The sequence below is a fragment of the Balaenoptera physalus genome (genome assembly GCF_965194825.1).
Source record: "Balaenoptera physalus genome assembly, chromosome: X".
In the NCBI taxonomy this organism is placed as follows: Eukaryota; Metazoa; Chordata; class Mammalia; order Artiodactyla; family Balaenopteridae; genus Balaenoptera; species Balaenoptera physalus.
The window spans coordinates 108,157,302-108,178,291 of NC_138903.1; the positions used below are offsets into that span (position 1 = coordinate 108,157,302).

At 40.1% G+C, this 20,990-nt stretch overlaps 1 protein-coding gene across 4 annotated transcripts in view; it reads left to right on the forward strand.

Moving 5' to 3' along the window:
- GRIA3 (glutamate ionotropic receptor AMPA type subunit 3) overlaps positions 1 to 20,990 on the forward strand; it is a 293,527-nt gene that overhangs the window by 245,665 nt on the left and 26,872 nt on the right. For all 4 annotated transcript variants that reach the window (XM_082446816.1, XM_082446815.1, XM_082446817.1 and 1 more), the window contains exon 13: positions 20,454 to 20,701. In XM_082446816.1, coding sequence (XP_082302942.1) covers positions 20,454 to 20,701 — 248 coding nt within the window. The remainder of the gene's footprint in view (positions 1 to 20,453; positions 20,702 to 20,990) is intronic.

Genomic DNA, 20,990 nt, shown 5'->3' on the forward strand with positions numbered 1-20,990 from the left:
ACAGAGGCTTCCAGGAATCCCAAGCTTCAAAATTCCCCAGTCTAGAGGACAGTAGGTAGACATACAGAAGAGCTGGGCTTCACATGGGGAAGTTCAAGTTTTAAAATATGGCTGGTATTTACAATAGCCAAGACATGGAAACAATCTACATGTCCATCTACAGATGAATGGATAAGGAAGATGTGGTACAAGCATACAATGCAATACTACTTAGTCAATAAAAAAGAATGAAATAATGCCATCTGCAACAACATGGATGGACCTAGAGATATCATACTAAGTGAAGTCAGCCAGCCAGAGAAAGATTATATCACAAATATTATATCACTTATACGTGGAATCAAAAGAAATTATTTACAAAACAGAAAGAGACCCAAAAACATAGAAAAACATATGGTTACCAAAGGGGAAAGGGGGGGAGGGATAAATTAGGAGTTTGGGATTAACAGATACACACTACCATATATAAAATATATAACCAACAAGGACCTACTGTATAGCACAGGGAACTATACCCAATATTTTGTAATAACCTATAAGGGAAAAGAATCTGAAAAAGACTATTATATATGTAAAGAATATTATATATATATATATAACTGAATCACTGTGCTGTACACCTGAAACTAACATAACACTGTAAATCAACTATATTTCAAGTGTATATATATATATATATATATATATACATATACATATACATATATTTGGAAGCTATGGGCAAGAGAAATGTCCTTTTAAAATGAGAAGGGGCAGAATGAGAAATTACAACAAGAGCTTTGAGCTCTTGGACATTAGCCAAAGCTCTCTCCTACCATAACATTACCCCTCGCTTCCCTCCCTCTTGGTCCTTTTCCACGCCTTTTATTATGAGGCAGCTGTACTGTGTTACTGCTCTTCAGAGGCTTCAGGGAGCCTCATGGCTCAAAGGTCCCAACTTAGCTGGGTAGACATGAACCCGGTCACCAGGAACGGCTCAAAATGAAGAGGACATAAATGCTATCAGGAAGAGGAATGTATTCTAAAATTGGTACAGAGGGAAAAGACAAACCATGGGTCAGGAAAATCCTGCCCTTCAGCCGGAAGGACTTTTCTCATGTACCACTCCCTATTCCTTACCCTGTTCCCTTTCCCTATTTTACCTGCTGGGACTGGGCATTGGGCAACCAATGTAATTGCATTCATTTCTTACAGAGGCATTAGGGAGACCAGGGGTTCAACCTTCCCCACGTAGGAAACTCTTTGAGTGGCCAGCCCCAAGTACCCGGATGGCAGGGTGACGTCTCCTGAGAGTAAGTGGAGGTGATTGGTGAGGGGAATTTGAGCTGGACCCATCCTTTTAGTATATCTACCAAGGAGGGTTAGTGAGAGCTTATCTTTCTAGAAAAGAGTGGTATAGTAAACATTTATAACCAGACTGAAACGCTGGCTCCTTAGTCCTTAAAGAAAGAAGTGAGATGGCTGTGATCTTTCCTCCCTCCCTCCTTTTGTTAATTCTACAATGCCATTGCCATTTTTACATGCTATGGGTATTAGGTAAACAGAAGTGGGATGCACCAGGGTGGTAGTGGGAACGTTCCAATTCCCAAGCAGGAGAGAAATGCTTTCCAGCCCCGAGGCCAGATTGCCCAGCCTTCATCCACAGCATCGGTTATAGAGGCAGCTGATCAAGTGCAAGCTGTGGGCATTGATAAGACTCATACAGGGTTAAGCTGGTGTGGGGAACTGTTAACAAGGTAGGTAGAGTTTTCCCAACACAGATATTTGCAATGCTAACAAATACTTAAGAGGAACCATTCCTTCTTTCTAACCTCCTCTGGGGTGCCATCATCTCCCAAATAGAAATGTGGATCCCGATTGCTACAGAAAAGAGAACCCTAGCCTCCGCCCCCTTGCTGAAGAGTAATTTCTCTCTTTTATGAAGACCAGATCAGTTTTGGTAAGGCTAGTGTCTGACCTTTTTCCACTCTGTTCCACTAGGACACTTGCTGTTACCATGGCTACCTCTTCCAGTGGCACTGATGGGATGCAGCATATTATGCATTATATCAGGACCTCCCACCTTGAACCACTTTGGACTGGCTTTTTTGTCTTCCCAGGCAATTACTGGGCTTGCCCTTCTGCCAGTCCAGAGATTAACAAGGACTAGTTAAAACCATTTGTTATCTTTAAGGCTTCCCTTTTATTCCAAAACCTTTGGATACAAAACACAGCTGGACCCTACCTTAAAGTAATCCATATACCAGAAAATTCACAACTGATAAAAGCAATAAATAGTAATTCCTCACATCAGAAACATATTCTTTCCTGGAAAACAGAGATCCCCCTAGTGCCTTTTGGTGTTTACAGATCATTAACTGCTTGTCAGAGAAACCTAAGAGGAAGGCTTTCAGAAATAAACATAAAACAGCCCATGCATCGATAGAGAAATAAAAGTTGATTGTCAAAAATGAATCTAATTCATGGCACAGCTTTTTCTAGGAATTTATCTGCTACATGATGGAAGGCATGCTCTTAATGTAGGCAAAGCGGCACAAACCGAGGGAAGGAAAGTTCAAAGGCATTGGAAAACTTACTTATTGCGGTTGAGCCAATCTACGTAGGTATGGTTACAGCATTCCAGAAGTCTGGTAGCTAATCTTGGAGTCTCCCTTACAAACATCAGTCATTTTTCAATAATGTGAGTCCATGTCTTCCTAACGCTGTACTATAATATTCAGCATGTCCCATGTTGCCAGCGCAGAAATGATGAGAAACTTTCAAAGTTCTGCAGTCCCTGATTTTGTGTTTAAATTTGTAACCTCAATGTTGCATTAATGGCCTATTTTGCATATCCACTTGATTGTACCATCTTAAAGATTCATTTAAACCTGGGGAGGACAGCATGACTCCTACCTGCTTCTCATTAATAACATACTTTTCAGTGAGTGAATAAAGAATGACCTGGATAGAAATCAGTAGAAATGCAGATTGCCATCAGGTGGAGAAGGGGGAGGAAATCTACTTTGTCTACCACACCGACAAGCAATTTCAAGGCAGAAGGTAAAGAAAGCAGGCCTTTAAAAGAGATGACTGTCTAGGAGGGTTCTTAATTAAATATTGCCTTGTCTTTACATGTAGGACTGTGACAGAAAAGTCCTTCTGATGGAAATTAAAATTTGCAAATGACTTTTAAAATCTTGGGTTAATAGAAACAAGCCATTTAATTATGAAGAAGAAAACCAGATAACTCTTAGCCACAGATTATCCTTAAGAGCTCTGAGAAAACATACAGATCTGCATAAGCTTTCTTAATTTGTTGCGTTAACTGCTGTTTGTAGCACCCTGGTGAGGATGGAGGTCCGGGAGGTACTGGGCAGTAAGCAGTCCAGCTGACAAAGGTCTGCCATTGGCTGATCAGAGCTGGAATAGAAAGCAAGCTGGAGAGTCTTAAAGGAATATACATAACTTTTTTTTAACTGAAAATATTTTTTCTTCTTTTTTAAATTGAAGTATAGTTGATTTAGAATATTATGTTAGTCCCAGGTGTACAACATAGTGATTCAGTATTTTTACAGATTATACTCCATTAAAAGTTATTACAAGATAGTGGCTATGTTTCCCTGTGCCGTACAATATATCCTTGTTGCTTATCTACTTTATACATAGTAGTTTATTCCTCTTAATCCCATGCCCCCATCTTGCCCATCCCCCCGTCCCTCTCCCCACTGGTAAACACTAGTTTGTTCTCTATATCTGTGAGTCTGTTTCTGTTTTATATATACATTCATTTGTATTAGTTTTCAGATTCCACATATAAGTGATAGCATATGGTATTTGTCTTTCTCGTTCCGACTTACTTCACTTAGTATGACAATCTCTAGGTTCATCTGTGTTGCTGCAAATGGCATTATTCCATTCTTTTTTATGGCTGAGTAGTACTCCATTGTATATATAATATATAATATATACTACATCTTCTTTATCCATTCATCTGTTGATGGACAGTTGGGTTGCTTCCATGTCTTGGCTATTGTAAATAGTGCTGCTATGAAGATTTAGGGTGCGTGTATCTTTTTGAATTAGTGTTTTCATTTTTAAGGAAATACATAATTTTTTAAAAGTATTATTGGCCTATTGACTTCTCTGAAATAGCAACAAATAATAACAGTCTTGCTTGAGATATAGAAGCCTGTTTTTAAGTTACTGTATTTCTTTGGTAATAAAGTCCTGGGAACTTAAGAGAAATGCATTTCAAACTAACAATTGCTAATAAATTATCCCACAGGCCATAGATTTCACGGGTTCTAGAAAATACATGAAACTAGGAAATGCAAACTAGGCTTTCCATTTCCCTTTACTCTTCTAAATCCTTTAGGATTCAACATGGCTTCCTTCTGCAATTTGACTATTGACCTTTACTGAATAGAAGTTCAAGTCTATCAGAAATTCAAGTGAGAAAGAAGACTATCAGAAATTCAAGTCAAATGAAATAATTGTCAGATTAAGTTTACTTTAGAGAGTTTTCTTATTTTGGTTTTGTTTCTGGTTCAATAGTCGCAGTAAATACACAGGCCTGAAAATATAACAACCTAGTTTTACAGATGATTTTTTGAAAAACAACAACTTTGCTGCAGCTCATGATTCTGTTTCCTTTTCCTTTTTAATTTCTAATGGAGTTTGATTTACAAATAATCAATTTGGCAGCACTGGTTTCAGTGTAGGGCTTTTGGTATACCTCGGTTCAAGCCCCTGGTCACTGTATGACAGTAACCAAGCTGAATGACTGTAACTTTCAACCTAATTCCCCCAGTCTTAACTCTGTACAAAATGCTGGTCCCATCCTTCCTTTGGTGACTCAGAAAAGGCAAATTTATATCTGTGACCTTAATGTTACTATAACACAGTTTGAAAATGCTAGGCAAAGGCATTTGGAGTGAGTACTTGACAAAGTTATTTGGAATTTTTAGAGGAAAGCATCTCTGGAGATTCTAGCTCTTTCAGTTTTGATTATATTCCATCTTTCTACCCATCTATCAGAGCTGATACAGGGAAGTACTATTTTTCAAAAACCAGGGGAAATTGTGAATGTTGTCACTTGCCTGCCCACTGCTGTTGTAATTCTTCCCTTGGAAAGGGGAATCAGAGAGTGGGAGTCCAAACAACTTAATGTAGCAACTCACAGAGCCAGAAAGAGAAAGATCAGGCTGGGTGGAAATTTAGGGAGCATACTCTATTTTTTTTGCACAAATAGTCCCTTGGATAATGATCTTCTCTTTTAAAGAAAAGTATGGTTCTCAGACAACAATAAAAAGAATATTCTTTCATGGTGTACCTAGACCCAGGAGTTCATTTATTTCCAATTTTGCACAAATAGGATAAATTTAAAGGAAACAGTTCCTACGTACACCCAAGGGATTTTTGCCCACGCGAATAATACAGCTTACCTTTTTTCTAGAGAGGCCTTCCATAAACACAGGCTGGGTAAACTATCCCAGAGTTACAGATTAGCCCTGAATAGGACAGAAGTTATTCCCCCTCCTCCCCTGCCCCTTGACCTAGGCTATAGCCAACCCCTCCAACTGGTGCAGGCAGGACTTGCATTTCATGCAGCCATCACTTCAATCATCAGGGAAAATAAGAAAAATATTGTGAAGCAGGCAAAATAGTTCTTGGTGTCCCTGCGCTGCCTTTTGGTACCTCTCTGCCTTCTCCTTTACTTAAGCTGTAGACCTGCACTATACAATATGGTGCCTACCACCCACATGTGACTATTTAAAGTAATTAAAATTAAATTTAGAATTCTGTTGCTTGGTGACACTAGCCATATTCCAAGTGTTCAACAGACATGTGTGGCTAGAAGCTACCATATTGGATGACACATAGACTATTTCAGAAAGTGCTATTGGACAGGGTTTCTGACTGTTAGTTCCCTTTGCTTCTTGAGCATAAGGACCATGTCTTCCAATATCTTCATCCCCTACAGCAGTCTTCCACAGTGCCTGATGCAACTATTGAATGCGGGAGAAACTTTACTAAGTTTCTAACTTAACTTTCGTAACTAAGTAACTCAGTGCTTACTATGTTGTCAAGAGCTATGCTCAATTCATTATAAGCAATCTCTCATTTCATCATTGCAAGAACACTATGAGGTGGGTCCTATTACCATCCTCATTTTCCAGATGAGGAAACTGAGACTCAGTGAGGTTAAATTATTTGCCCAAAGTCGCACAGGTAATAAGAACCAAAGCCAGGTCTTTATAACTTCAGAACCTATGCTCTTAACCACTGCTCTGTGCACCTAAAGAAAACAAGTCACTGAAAATTTCACTATAGACAAGCAAGCCACTTGCAGAACAAGTGGTGCCTGGGTGGCTTCTCCGCAGCCCTCATGCTGACCAAAGCAGAATAAAGACAGGTTGGGATCAAGGCCTGAGCATGAAGAATACGGGTGTAAAGTATGTTGACTTGTGTTTGAGTGTGTGTATCAAATTAAGTGGCTATCTGACTACTTCTCTAAATTAGGTAACAGTAAATTAGTAGTTTTATCTGCCATTTTGCATTTGGGAACTATTGCCTTGGTCCCCAGTGGTGAAGGTTAGTGAAACCTAATCATTTTGTGAAGTCACCTCCACATGCTGCACTTACCAGAAGGTTCTATAACTTGAGTTTCTATACCACAGAGCTTGTGCCAGGACATGCAAATGCCAGAAAATCAATTTTCCTGCAGCTTTCACAGTCAGTGTGTTTGCCAGACAAAACCCCAGCCAGCCACGTTTTTTATTCAGCATAGCGCCTTTAGAAATAATACTTACCGGAAGACTCCTTGCATATCAAGAAGGAAAAGACTTAAATCTTAAACCCAACTGTTCAAAAATTGAGAGCCACAGGGGAGGGTGAAATGTGATTATATTGAAATTGAGCATTTTAGTAACCCCATTTGGCCTTAAAAGGTATTCTCTGCTAAATACCTAGTGAGTTAGCTTTGATTCTAGTCTGTGCCTCAGTCCCACTGACAGCACATAACCTGGCACCATCCTTCTGCCCATCTACATGTGCCCATGCCCTCATCTGCCCCCTGACTTATCAGGGTAGCACCTCATCTTGCCTGCCCTCCCCAAGAACTATCTTGAGCCTCCTTCCCTCCAGTAGTCCTTTGGCACAAATTCTCTAACAAACCAAGTCATATAAATGTGGTTGTAATGGGTTGTGTGACCCTTCCATTCGCCATGATAGCATAATCTAATTTATTGAGGATTTACTACATGCCAGGAACTGTGATGAGTGCTTTAGATAAATCATCTCATTTAATATTCTATCCCCATTTCAGAGATAATTATTAGAGTCTTAGAGAAATTTAAGTAATTTGTCTAAGTCAAATAAGGCATGATCTCTAGTGGTAGGATTTAGGGCCTTGTGACAGGCTAGTGGAGTATTATATAGTTGCCTTTTACCTCATAGCATATTGCACAGGCTTCAAAGTTGAGCCAAAGAAGATTAAGGCTATATAAAGTCTTGTCAAAATGACAGGTCAAAGAAGTATACCTCAATCAATTCACGGGCATTTTGGTTCATGTCGTCCTAGCAATTTCTCCACTGGAAGGCAGTATGGAGTAGTAGAAAAAGTATAGGCTTTGGAAGCCAACATACCTAGATTTGAGTACTAACTCTGCCACTTCGCATCTTTGCAACCTTGGAATTGCCACTTTACTTCTCTGAGGTGTGAAACGGGGTGAGAGGGAGACCAATGATGACAATGTAATTAAGAATATAGACTTTGGTGTCAAATGATCTGGGTTTAAATCTCAGCTACTCCAGTTAATATTTTCAGATAATTTATTCATCCAGTTAATATTTATTGAGTATATTCTATGTGACAGCCCTTGCTCAAAGTGCTCAAACGAAACAAAGTCCTTGCACTCATTGCAGTGGATGAGACCAAAAACAATAAATATGTAAATAACATGTTTCAGTTGGTGTTAAGTAAAATGGAAAAAAAAAAACCAAGTAGGTAAGAAGACAAATTGTTGGGAGTGCTATTTCATCTCAGCTGATGGAGGAAGACCTCTCTGCTGAAGTGACATTTGACCAGACACCTGAATGAAGTGAGGGAGCCAGCTACACAAACATGAGGTGGAGTAGGGGTGGGGAGAAATGCATTCAAGATGTTACAGCATGAGCAAAGGCCCTGACATGGGAATTGTGCTTGGTAGGTTTGACGCTAAAGGCCCATGTGGCAGGAGTGAAGTGAGAGAGGGAAACAGTGGAAAGAGATGACAGCAGCAGACAACCCAGAGCCTGTTGTGATGGGTTTCTAAACCCTGGTAAGGACTTTGGATTTTATTCTGTATTTGATAGGAAGTCATTCTGAGGGCTTTGAGCAGAGGAATGACATGATCCGATTTATGTGCAAAAGGATGCTGCAGACTGCTAGGTGAGGGTGAAAGTTGAGGAGCAGGGAGACCACTTAAGAAACGAGTGCAAGATTTCAAGTGAAAAATGACTGGCTTGGACTAAGATGAAGGTGGTAAGAAGAGGTTGGATTTTGAATATATTTTGAAGATTGCACTGACAGGCTGTGGAATGTGTGCCCAAAGAGAAAAGTCAAGGATGACTGCAAAGACTTTGGCCTGCACAACTGGAAGAATTGGATAGTAGCGCCATTTTCTCTGATGGAGAACCCTGGAGGAGTAGCAAGCGGGGGCGGGGAAGCATCAAGAGCTGCATTTTGGCCATGCTAAGCTGGAGGTGCCTATGAGATATCCAAGTGGGGATGTCAGGTAGACAGTTGGATAAATGAGCCTGGAGTTTAAAGAGGTCAGGGCTAGAAACTTTACCAGCTGTATCATCTGGAAACAGCAAATTAACTTCTATAAGCATCAGTTACCTCATCAATAAAATGGGGATAATATTTGTTTCACAAGGTCATTTTAAGGATTCTCAATAATGTATGTAAAGTGTGAAGCACTGTTCCTGTGCCTGTAAGTGCTTAATAAATGGTAGCCTTCTCACTGTCATTGCAAATAACTGGCAGCTAGTTGTTGCTGTTGTGGAATCTTTGTTGATTGTTCTAAACCCAAGTTGAACGTTAGAATCACCTAGGAAGTTGTTTTTCAATGTCGGCCCCACATCACGCAATTAAATCAGAATCACAGGAGCAGTGATCAGTAGCTTCCCAGGTAGGTATTACCTACAGGTAGAGAACAGATGAGCTGGCTTTAAGAGAACTCTTCAGATTAGTTCCAGCTCACCTTTTGGGAAACTAACTCTTCCAAAAAAATACTAAGTGGAAAATTTGGGTTCTTCTTGATATCTCTGAGCAAAATTGCTTCTTTTTTTCCGTTGCTTTTTTTAAAATTTTATTTATTTAATTTATTTATTTTTGGCTGCATTGGGTCTTCGTTGCTGCACGTGGGCTTTCTCTAGTTGCGGCGAGTGGGACTACTCTTCGTTGCAGTGCGCGGGCTTCTCATTGCAGTGGCTTCTCTTGTTGCAGAGCACGGGCTCTAGGTGCACGGGCTTCAGTAGTTGTGGCACGTGGGCTCAGGAGTTGTGGCTCGCGGGCTCTAGAGTGCAGGCTCAGCAGTTGTGGTGCAGGGGCTTAGTTGCTCCGTGGCATGTGGGATCCTCCCAGACCAGGGCTCAAACCTGTGTCCCCTGCATTGGCAGGCGGACTCCCAACCACCGCACCATCAGGGAAGCCCTTTTCTGTTGCTTTTTTTCCCTTAGTATGAAAATAATTCTTGCTCTAAGGACCTGGAAGAAACAGCCACTGTGGAAACTCAAAAGATTGCAATTCCAGGATAGATTTTTCTCCTTAATAGAAGAGAATTTGTTCCTCTCATTTCCTAGGCTCTGCATTGTCAGGTTTGCCCTCTGTATTACAATTAATTGATTCAAGAATAATAAGAGTATTGAACTTCTCTTTTTAATATCTTACTGATAGAAAATAAAAACACAGTTGGAAAGTGAAGTCCAATTGGTCAAGGGTTATAGGCTCCGGATTGTTGAAGATGAAATTTCATTGACAGATGGAACTCCAGCAAGCTGAGGGAAATGGCCCTGCAGTGTTCGATAGTGATGGCAGCCCTAGAGCCAATCCATTGCTTGGAAGTCATGGAGTTTGAGACTTTGCTCTAATTAGTAGTGAAGGGGTGTAGCAGGCACACATTCTCTGTAGCCACAGATTCTGCAATCTAAAGGTGGGTGTATGTAGTTAACAAAGTCAGCTTTTCAACACACATGCACACACCTCTCCCTTAACCATTGATATGTCCACCACTTAGGCTATCATTCCTTTAGCTATGTTTTGCTTTTTGCTGAAATGCAAGTTCTCCTGCAAGGGGATCACACTTTTGATTGTTTTCCATCATTTACTCCTCAGTGCAAACGTTTCCAATCCTTTTCTGTGAGCAGGGGAGGGTAGGGAGAGGGCATCTTGTACCTGGTAAGGTAAATGGGGAAGAGGTGGTACTGCCCAGGTGGGGAAGTGACAAATGAAGTGTATCAGAAACAGTAAGAGTTAATTCAGTCTTGCTTGATAACAGCCCTAGTAGTTCGTTTTTATAGATTTTCATTCTCAAAATAAAGAGAAAAAAATAATTTGTTGACTTCTTTTAAAAAGTGGGGCTTTCATGTAGGTTAAGGGCAAGACATCCTGGTCTCCAATCTCACATTTCAGGGAGGTATTAATAGAAATATCATGCCCCTTGAAGTTATGCTAAAGTATAGGCACCATTTCGAACAGAATTTATGTGGATATGGTCCAGCCCTAGCATACGATTTACAGCCACTACCTAACCCACCTGGGAACAGTGTACTGTTTGCGAGCACAGACTCTGGAGTCTGCGTGAGTGAGTTCCCAGCTCCTTCACCTACTAGCTGTATGGCCTTGGGCAAGTTACTTAATTTCTCTGTTTCTGCACTTTGAAAATGGGATAATAATATAATCTATTTCATGGAGTTGTCATGAGTATTACATGAGTTAACACATGTAAAAGCCCTAAAACAGAGCCTAGAACAAAGTATGAGCTCAATTAAATGTTAATTATTATTGTTTTGCCCACTTAATGGTGGCTTTATCAAAACCCATAAAGCAGGGTTTCTCAATTGGGTAGCACTACTGATATTTGGAGCATTGTTGGTTGATCATTGATCATCGTTGGTTGTAGGGGCGTCTTGTGCATTGCAGGATGTTTGACAGCATCGCTAGCGTCTACCCGCTAGATACCAGTAACGCCTCCTCTCCTCAAGTCGTGACAATAAAAAAAAAATGTCTCCAGATATTGCCAAATGTCTCCTGGGAGGCAAAATCATTGCTGATTGAGAGCCACAGGGGTAGAGGATACTGTGTCCCTTCCTCTATTCCCTCAGAATAGAACAACAGGACCTTAGAACCACTTTCCCCAAGAGTTTGTTGACTCTGGCTTTCAAAGTCATAGAGCCACTGATGCTACTTTCAACCCATTGGACTATTCTTAGCCTGACCTGACCAGAGAAGCAGAAGACGAATCAGAATAATAGTCTGACTTTGCATGCCAGGGAGGGACACTAGGAAGGTGACCGGAAACTGATCTGGGTTTTCACCTGCACCTTTGGAAAGGAGACAACTGAAATAGTATTCCTTGAGGTAGAAGGAAACCTGTCCCTGGACTTTAGAGCACAGCATGAAAACGTCAGGCAAAGGCACTTGGGATGTGTACTTGACGTTTGCGAGCAAAACTCATATGTCCAGGCAAAAGGTGACCTCGCCTGCACTGAAGTTATCTAAAAGTCCAGCCCCCAAAATAACTCAGCCAGGATCATAGCACACCAAGAGAAAAGCGAAGGACAGAAACCGGTATTCCATTCCCTTCCTCCCCCTACTTTCACTAAAACACAGTCACAGCGCAGCCACTGATTGCCGGAGGCAAAAGGAAACTGACAAGCAGTCTGAATGTTTAGAAAGGTGTGAACCGAAGTGAAGGAAATAAGGACAATGAAATTGGGGCTTCAGTCATGCTTTAGAAATGAAATCATTTCCTGTGTGCCTTGCTCCACGTCAACATGGAAACCATTTCCTTTGCTTCAGGGAAAAAATGTGTAAAATTCAATGATTCCTTTTCCCAAATGCGCCTCATCAGAGCTACTGATTTCTTTAAAACGTGTGTCAGATGCATTTGGCAAGCCAGATGTGCTCTTCCTCTTCTACCCCAAATTGCTCTGATCCCTTCACGTGGTGAAGTGTGGACGCCAGGGGCCTGTAGCAGTGTTACAGTGTATGACAAGAATGTTCACTTATTCCAGTGCCTCAGTGGGAAGAGATTGCGGTTAATTTACAATTGCCCCGACTTTAAACAAAACAAAACTTGAAGAAATAAACGTTTTTGAAGGTGAGTTGCTCTCTTTCACCAGAAAGTATATGGTCAGTGTTAGAGCTGAAGAGGCTGGGCTTGTAGTGGAAAAAGTGTGTCTGTAGCCTTGAATTCAGCAGACTTGGATGGGATCTCAGCTTTGTTCCTCATTAACTGTGTGACCTGGGGCAAGTTATTGAGCCAGTGGCAATCTCCGAATTTCTATATAGGAGGCCCTTCAGGGTGGCATTCTGGTTGGGATCTATCTGGAAACTATGTTTGCATAGCAAGCACACAGTTTTTCCCAGACATGTTTGTTTGGTGACTTTGGGGTGGATTGGTGGAAAAGAGCAGGTAGGTTAAAAGCCCTCTGTGGCCCCTCTTGACATCACCGGTATGCACAATACAAACTACAATCTGCAGACAGAGACCCAAAGCCACCTTTTTTTTCATTTGTACCACCTGGTAATGCCACCTGAACCTTTATTAAAAGCAGAAATTTCAGAGGGGGCTAAGTAATTCAGAAGAGAAAGCAGATTATAGTTTTTAATGATGTTCTCTTAACTAAAGGTATGATCTAGAGAAGAAATTGACCAAACTGTTAAGCAATAAATAGTCCACAATAAAGTTAGAGAAGGCAAAAATGAGTGAGGGGAAGGCATTTTTGTTGGAAACTCTCACCATTTTCCCCTTTCTTAGTGTCCTGTTCATAGGGCTGGTCTTCTCCAGCCTCTAGAAGGCACCTTATATGATACTAGGAAACCCACTCTCCTTTTCGGGACGTGAATCCCCTATTCAAACAAAAATTACTCCTTGCTCAAGGGTAACAGAAGCCCTTATAACATCAGTGAACACCTCCATGAGGACCAAGACTACTGATACCAAAAAAGGGGTACAGGATGGATAAGGAAGAAAGACAGTGAAATCAGGGGAGACAGAGGCTGAGAATCCAAAGCTAAATCTAGCCTCTTTCTGACATGTCTGTACAAGGCTAGTCTTATACATACAGTGATGCAAATGGACAATATAGGCATGATGGCAACAGTGGCCAAGAAAAATTAATAAATACATAAAGCTAGACCATTCCCCTTTGAAGAACAATGGAGTATGAAGTAACTGAAACCATCTTCCCCTTACCTTTCTTTCATTCTGCCCTCTCAAATTATTCACTCAGAACACATTGTACACATTTGAGGCATAGACATGTCACAAGCACCGATACTATCTTCACAAATTATGTAATACTTAGCCTGCAAGCTGACAGTAAATTAATACCATAAAGTGAATTAGCAGATTATGCCTCTGTTGACAATTATGCTTTCAATTTATTGGTCTGTTTTGTGAATGCAGTTAATTCTCAACTATCAACATATCTAAATATGCCTGTTGAATCCTGTCAAAGTGAAAAATTGTGCTCATGTCCAGATCGTGGGAAGAAATGGTCTCATTGTCATTTGTGCTAGTGCCACTATATCAAGCATATTGTGGTCAATTCTGGGGGCCACATTTTAGGAGGGACTTTGAAAAATTAAAAAATGTATATATCTGGGAGATGGTGACCAGAAGGGGAAGGGGATGACTGGAATTCACGCCATACAAGTAACAAGTGAAGCCCGTTAAAATACTTAGCTTACATAAGAGACAATTAGAAGGTGACACGGTGGTGATAGTCTTCAAGCTGTACATCATGTGGAAAAGAGAGCATAGTTATTCAGCATCACTTCAGAGGGCAGAACTAGGACCAGTGGGTGGAACTGCAATTTTAACATTCATTCGTTCCACAGATACGTAGTGAGGGTTTCCTGCATGCCAGGCATTATGCTCGACAATGGGAATACAGAGACAAAAAAAGACGTAATCCTTACTCTGAAGAAGCTCAGAATCCACTGGGGATGACCATTACAAGGCAGTAAAATCAGTGCTACATACAGTGGAGAAATGGAAGCCGAGAGGTTGCCCAATTCAAGCAAAAGGCAGAAGTAGGACTGGAGGGGGGAGAGGCTCTCATGAGAGATGTCAGCCCAACAAAAAGAACTTTCTATCAACTTGAACTGTCCCACCATGGAGTAAGCTACTTCCTGAGCCTCTTGTGAGCTAGGGAGTGCCTGACCGCCAGAGGCATCTGAGCAGAGAAGCCATTGCAACACTGGGTGAAAGGCTGAACCAGATGGTTTTTAAGGTCCCTTCTGTCCCTAAAAGTCTGTTACTCTACTGAGTCCAACTGGATGTTCTATTGACCAAGTGAATATTCTAATTTAACTCTCAGGGAAGCAGAAAATTTCATTCACCAGGTCTCCCCAGTAGTGGTGTTCTGGCTAATGAGGATTTTAATGTATGAACCTCAACTAAACCACAAAATATAAATTTAAAAGGAAATTTGCTAGATAGCTAGTGGGAAGCAGCCGCATAGCACAGGGAGATCAGCTCGGTGCTTTGTGACCACCTAGAGGGTTGGGATAGGGAGGGTGGGAGGGAGACGCAAGAGGGAGAAGATATGGGGATATATGTACACTTATAGCTGATTCACTTTGTTATACAGCAGAAACTAACACACCATTGTAAAGAAATTACACTCCAATAAAGATGTTTTAAAAAAAAAGGAAATTTGCCATCCTACCCATTTTTCCTCCACCAACAAAAATTTTTAAATCCACATCACATGATAATGATTTTTGCTGATGGCAGACCATGGACATTCACTAGGAATATGTCTGAAGATCCAGATACGTGAATAATACTTGCACATATAATTTCCTCTATAAAATGAAGCCATGTTTCTGTAAATATGGGACTGACGTAATTTATAGTGCTATTAAATTCTGCCACTAAAACGAATTACGCTTTCTGTACTATAAAAGTATGCATTGTTTTTCAGCACTTCCTGTGTGTCGGGCACTGTTCTAAGTGAGATGCTTGTATTAACTCATGTAATTTCTCTCAATAAACCTTTGAAGTGGACACTTTTTAAAAAACTCGTCCCATTTTATAGATGAGGAAATTGAGACACATAGGGGCCAGATCATTTATACACTAGGCAAGTGGGATTATAACACAAGCAGTGTGACTCCATGCTCTCAACCACTGCACCATACAGTTACCTTGTGCTGACCTGGGTCTACAGAGGAACACTTTTACGCACAGTGACAAGGAGCAACCAACACCATTGCAAAGAAAGCCAAGGGCTGAGTGGTGGGCTGAGCGCCCTCACTAATCTCTTGCTTCCACACACCAGCCCCACAGAGCCCAAGATTCAAATTCTCACCTCAACAAAAAAGCAAACTTCTCCATATCACTGACCTGCATGGTCTATCACAAATAGTCAGAACAGTGACTGTGGAATCCATGAATGCTAGTGTGCTACTTTATCTACTGTTTTGGGTTAATCTGTTCCTCCCCCATTCATGTATTTCTCTTTCTGGATTTCATTTGCTAATTATCTAGCAGTTCTAAGAGAATTTCTTATGGCCTCTCTACATAACCATTGTTTACTCCTTCTTAGGTACAAAATGGTGCTCTGTGGGATGAAATAAATGAATCATGGTGGGTTAGAGAAAAATGAATTTGCTGTTACACATCCTGCCCATAATTTCTAAAATTTCTTCCAGATGATTGAGCTAAGGTCCAATACCTTTTATTGCCTTCAATATTTCAGCCAAAATAAGACTGCAAAAAAAAAAAATGCTAGCGATATTTTTTTCTTTTTTTCTCAATGTTATACTGTCACTTAAATACTAGTTAGGAAGATAAACATTTCAGCTTAATTCTTCTCACTGATGAGCCATTTCTTTTTCCCCTTTCTAACGTCCTTCAGAAATCAGTCATCAACCAGGACCCAATCATTTCTGCCACTAACTAACTTTTCATTTACTGCATTCATTAATATCTGTTGCATGTACACCACACACATTTAAAGTACCCACTTCAAGTACTGCCATTTATTCTCCTAGAAGTGCATCATTACCTAAAGGAATAAACCTTTTAACCTGTATCAGCAATCAAAGAGCTCAAGTAAATGATGAAGTAAATGAGTCCAAATTATAGTACACTCAGATCAAAATTCATGGACCCCTTTGCCCTTGCCTTATAAATTTATCTTTGGAAGTAATGGCCTAGTTGCAAATTGTGTAAGAGGCAAATTGTTCTAACCCCCTCTCCCTTTCACTCAGATTTGATTGGGCCAAGATGAAGAACACGAAATGCCTCTTTGTAAGTGAACAAAGGTACATACCCACCACAGTGTTGTCTATAATAGAAAAAAATTGGAACTGGCCTAAGAGTCCTTCAGTAGGGGATTGGGTAAATAAGGTATGATATATTCATAGATTAAAATGCTATGCAGCCATTACAAAGGAGAAAAAGTATAAAGAGATGCAATGGAATGATAAAGACCAAATTCAGTATAGAGATTACTTTTGGCCCAGAAGGAGGGATATGCAATCAGGGAGGATACATAGGCACACTTCAACTAACTTCATAATATTTTATTTCTTAAGTTTCGTGGCAGGTACACAGGTGTTCTTAACATAATTTTTTATATCTTTCTGTGCATCCGAATTATTTACTACTTTGAAAAATTCTTTGAGCAATTGTCTAGGAAATTCCTACTGAAATAAAATAAAGTCATTGAGAATATTTCATTATGATGCTTAGAAATTGTTTCATGTGTCAGATGAGGATAATGTGATGTGAAATGAGCATAAATGTCAATGGATGAGATTTCATTTCAATCTTAGGAGGTCTTGATTATTAGGAGGAAAGTTATTAGTGTGGACATCAAAGGCACGCTAAGTGGCAAAAAACCAAACAAACCACGGATTATAAAACATATATCCTGAGTGGTTTAGCTGAGAAAGATCCAATGATCTTTTTTTTTTAAATTAACTTTTATTGGAATATAGTTGATTTACAATGTTATATTAGTTTCAGGTGTACAGCAAAATGATTCAATTATACATATAATTGTAAAGCAATTATACTCCAATAAAGATGTTAAAAAAAATTATACATATACATACATCCACTCTTTTTTTTAAGATTCTTTTCCCATATAGGCCATTACAGAGTATTGAGTAGAGTTCCCTGTGCTATACAGCAGGTTCTTATTAGTTATCTATTTTATATATAGTAGTGTGTATATGTCAATCACAATCTCCCAATTTATCCCTCCCCCCCTTTCCCTGTTGGTAACCATAAGTTTGTTTTCTAATAAACCTATTTACAAAAAAGAAAGATCCAATGATCTTTAGAGTAACTTCAGCTCTAGAATTCTACAGTGCTATAAAATTAGTGCTGGTAGCCATTTTCACCAACCTTCTGATATCTTTGACCAAGAATCTTATTGTCACCCTGATCAGGCCTAAGGTCAGTTATTAAATATATCTTGAATACCTACCATGCACCAGGCATTATGCTGGATTCCAAGAGGGCTACCAAAATGAATCAGGCACGGACTTGTCCTCAAAATCACCCAGTAACATGGAGAAGACAGACCCATAGCCAACTCACCTTAATGCAATTTAGTAAAAGCTCTACAGCAAACGTACGAACAAAGTACTTTGGAAGAATAGCTGAGGAAGCACTTCTGTGGGGTCAGAGGTGAGTCAAGAAAGATTTCACAGAAGATATGATATTCACTCTGGATCTTGTAGGGTGAATAGGGACAATTCAGGCAGAAGCAAAAGCATAACCAGAGGTAGAAGACATGCAAATGTGTGGCATATCTCAGTGAACAGTGAGTAGTCCATTGTGACTGGCTCCTAGGAGAGTAGTCAAGATCATAAAGACTCTTGAATATCATACGTAAGAGTTTGGATTTTGGCCTGTAGCTATTAGGGAACTATCGAGAATTTTAAAGAATGAAGTAACTTGATGAGATTTACATTTGGAAGGATCACTGGAGGATAAATTGAAGAGAGAGGTGAGGCTGGGAGACCAGTTAGGAGGCAATGCAGTCTAGACCAAAAACTGAGGAGAGCCTGCCCCAGGACAACGGTAATGAGAATGAAAAGAAGACAAAAGGACACACCCTACAGGCATTTCTATGTTAGAATAAACATGGCATAATGAGAGGCTGAAGAAAGAATAAAAACAAAACTTTCTAGCTTGGATGTTAGGTAGTTTGCTGATGAATTTAGAAGGAGAACCAGGCTGTACAAGAAGACAGTAAGTTTGGTTTGGAAATGTTTAATCTGAAAGTGTCTCTAGGTCCATCAGGTGAAGATGTCCATCAGCAAGGCTTGTTTGCTATCTCCCCAAACCATATCCTGAATCCAACCTTTTCCCTCTACCTTCATTGCTCCCAGCCTAGTCCAAGTCACGACCATCTCTCCCCTGGTTCATTAGGATAGCCTCCTAACCAATCTCCTTGCTTCCACTCTGGCCCACCTCATAGTCTAGTCTCCATACAGCAGCTAGGGTAATGCTTTAAATTTTTAAATCTGATCTTCTCACACTCCTCAAATCCTCCAATGGTTTCCTATCACATGTAAAACAAATCCAAACTTTTTACCATGACCTACAGGGCCCTACAAGATCTGACCTCTGATTATCCTTCTCAGCTCTTTGCCTACCTTTCTCCCTTTTGTTCATTTGGCTTCAGCCATATTGGCTTTTTTCCTGTTCTTTATGCAAATCAAGCATATTTCATCTCAGTGAATAATTTCAGTGACTCAGTGAGGATCTGATTGCCATAAACACAATGCTTAATTTCCATGGTGATAGTTCTGGGAGTGCAAATAATTCTGGAATTATTTGAGCAGGTCCAAGCAAGCCTCAAGAAAGAAACAATGCAGCTGGCCAAAGTCCAGAGAAGAGCAGCTAAATAAACAATCCAAAAAGCTGAGGTAGAGGCCAGAAAACACCATAAAAGGATGCTTGAAAACATGGCATGTGTTTATAGTTTCTACCAGGCTATCTCACTTCTGGTCAAAGATTCTTTTTAATTTTTCTCTAGGGTTTTCATTCCTAAGGATCTAGCTCCCAACCTGATTGTAAGTCATGGGGTCACTGAGACCATGCTTCCTTTATATTCTCCAAACTGCCTAACATAGACCTGTAAGTATTTAGTACACGTTCTAAGGACCACCTGAACTGGATTGAAGTTTAATGGAATTAAATTCAAAAAGCTAATGATGAGGGAAACTTGGCATGGTACAAAAAACTAACAGTTTGGAGGGTTTGACCTCAATCTGAATTGAGGGAAGGACTCTCATATTCTTCACACCCCCCAGCAGAGTGGTTTGTATATAGCAGGTGCTCAATAAGTATTTGTTGAAAGGATGGATGAAAGACTAAATATGTTCATGAAAACTCAAGCAGTAGTGATTGATAGAAAATAATGCTCCAATGACAGGAAGCAGTTTTTTTCATTCTGTCCTTGTCGTATAACAGGGATGCCATGCTTATTTCTAGACACTCCAATTTAAAAGAGACACTGCTAGCTAGAACCCCATGGGAGAAAGACCAGTGAGGGTTCCGGGAATAGTATTAGACACCAGTGGAGTTTAACCTGATGAAGAGATGAAGAGGGGGCATAACAACAACCTTGCAATATCTGAAGGACCATCATGTAGAAGAAGGAACAGAATTACTTTGCATAGCTCTAGTGGATAGTAGTAAAGGGTCGGAGTCATAGAGAAACAAATTTCAAGTCAGAATAAGGAAGTACTTTCTTACAATAATTAATGCCCCATACTGGAGTAGGCTAACTAAAATGGTTGTACACTCCCTTCCAAGAGCCGTTTTTTTTTTTTTCAGGCAGTAAAGGGTAATCACATAGCAGGATAGTTTAGGAGTGATTTCTGAATTGAGAGAAAGATTGAACTAAGAAAGTGTTTTTCAAAGTGTTGCAACCCATTATTGGAGCCATAAAATCAATTTAGTGGGTCCTGACTGGCATTTTTCTAAGTGAATTCAAATAGAATAGAAGATATCAGAGAGCATCACACATAGCAAAGATGAGTGTGGTTCTGAGAATCCTATTTTGGAACCATGTTTACATATGTATGAATGTACTTACTGGGTTGCAGTGTAACGTGCTTTTCTTACTGCGGATGGCAATCAAAACTATTTGAAAACCACTGCACTGAGGCCTCTTCCAGTTTTAATATCTGGTAGCTCTAAGAATTCTCATCTCTGTTGCAGAGATCCAAGATTGCTGTCTATGAGAAAATGTGGTCTTACATGAAATCAGCAGAGCCATCTGTGTTTACCAAAACAACAGCAGACGGAGTGGCCCGAGTGCGGAAGTCCAAGGGAAAGTTCGCCTTCCTGCTGGAGTCAACCATGAATGAGTACATTGAGCAGAGAAAACCGTGTGATACGATGAAAGTTGGTGGAAATCTGGATTCCAAAGGCTATGGTGTGGCAACCCCCAAAGGCTCAGCATTAAGGTGGGTGGAATAATATAACAATATCCGTGTTGTTATAGTATTCCACCTACCCTGATGCATTTTGTTGTCATTTTCTTTCTTGTGGATTTTGAGGTAACTTTTAAAAGTTTAAAATCTACAATATTCCATGGAGTTAAATAAGACGGTAAATTATGGTTTCATCTATTTAATGCATCCATTTTTTTTTAATGTTCTCTCTCTGTGTTGTCCTCTCTGACTGTTTGTTGCTGTTTTAATTTTACAGTTCAACGGCTTTTTCAATTTAAATGGTAAAAGCCAAGTTATGGTG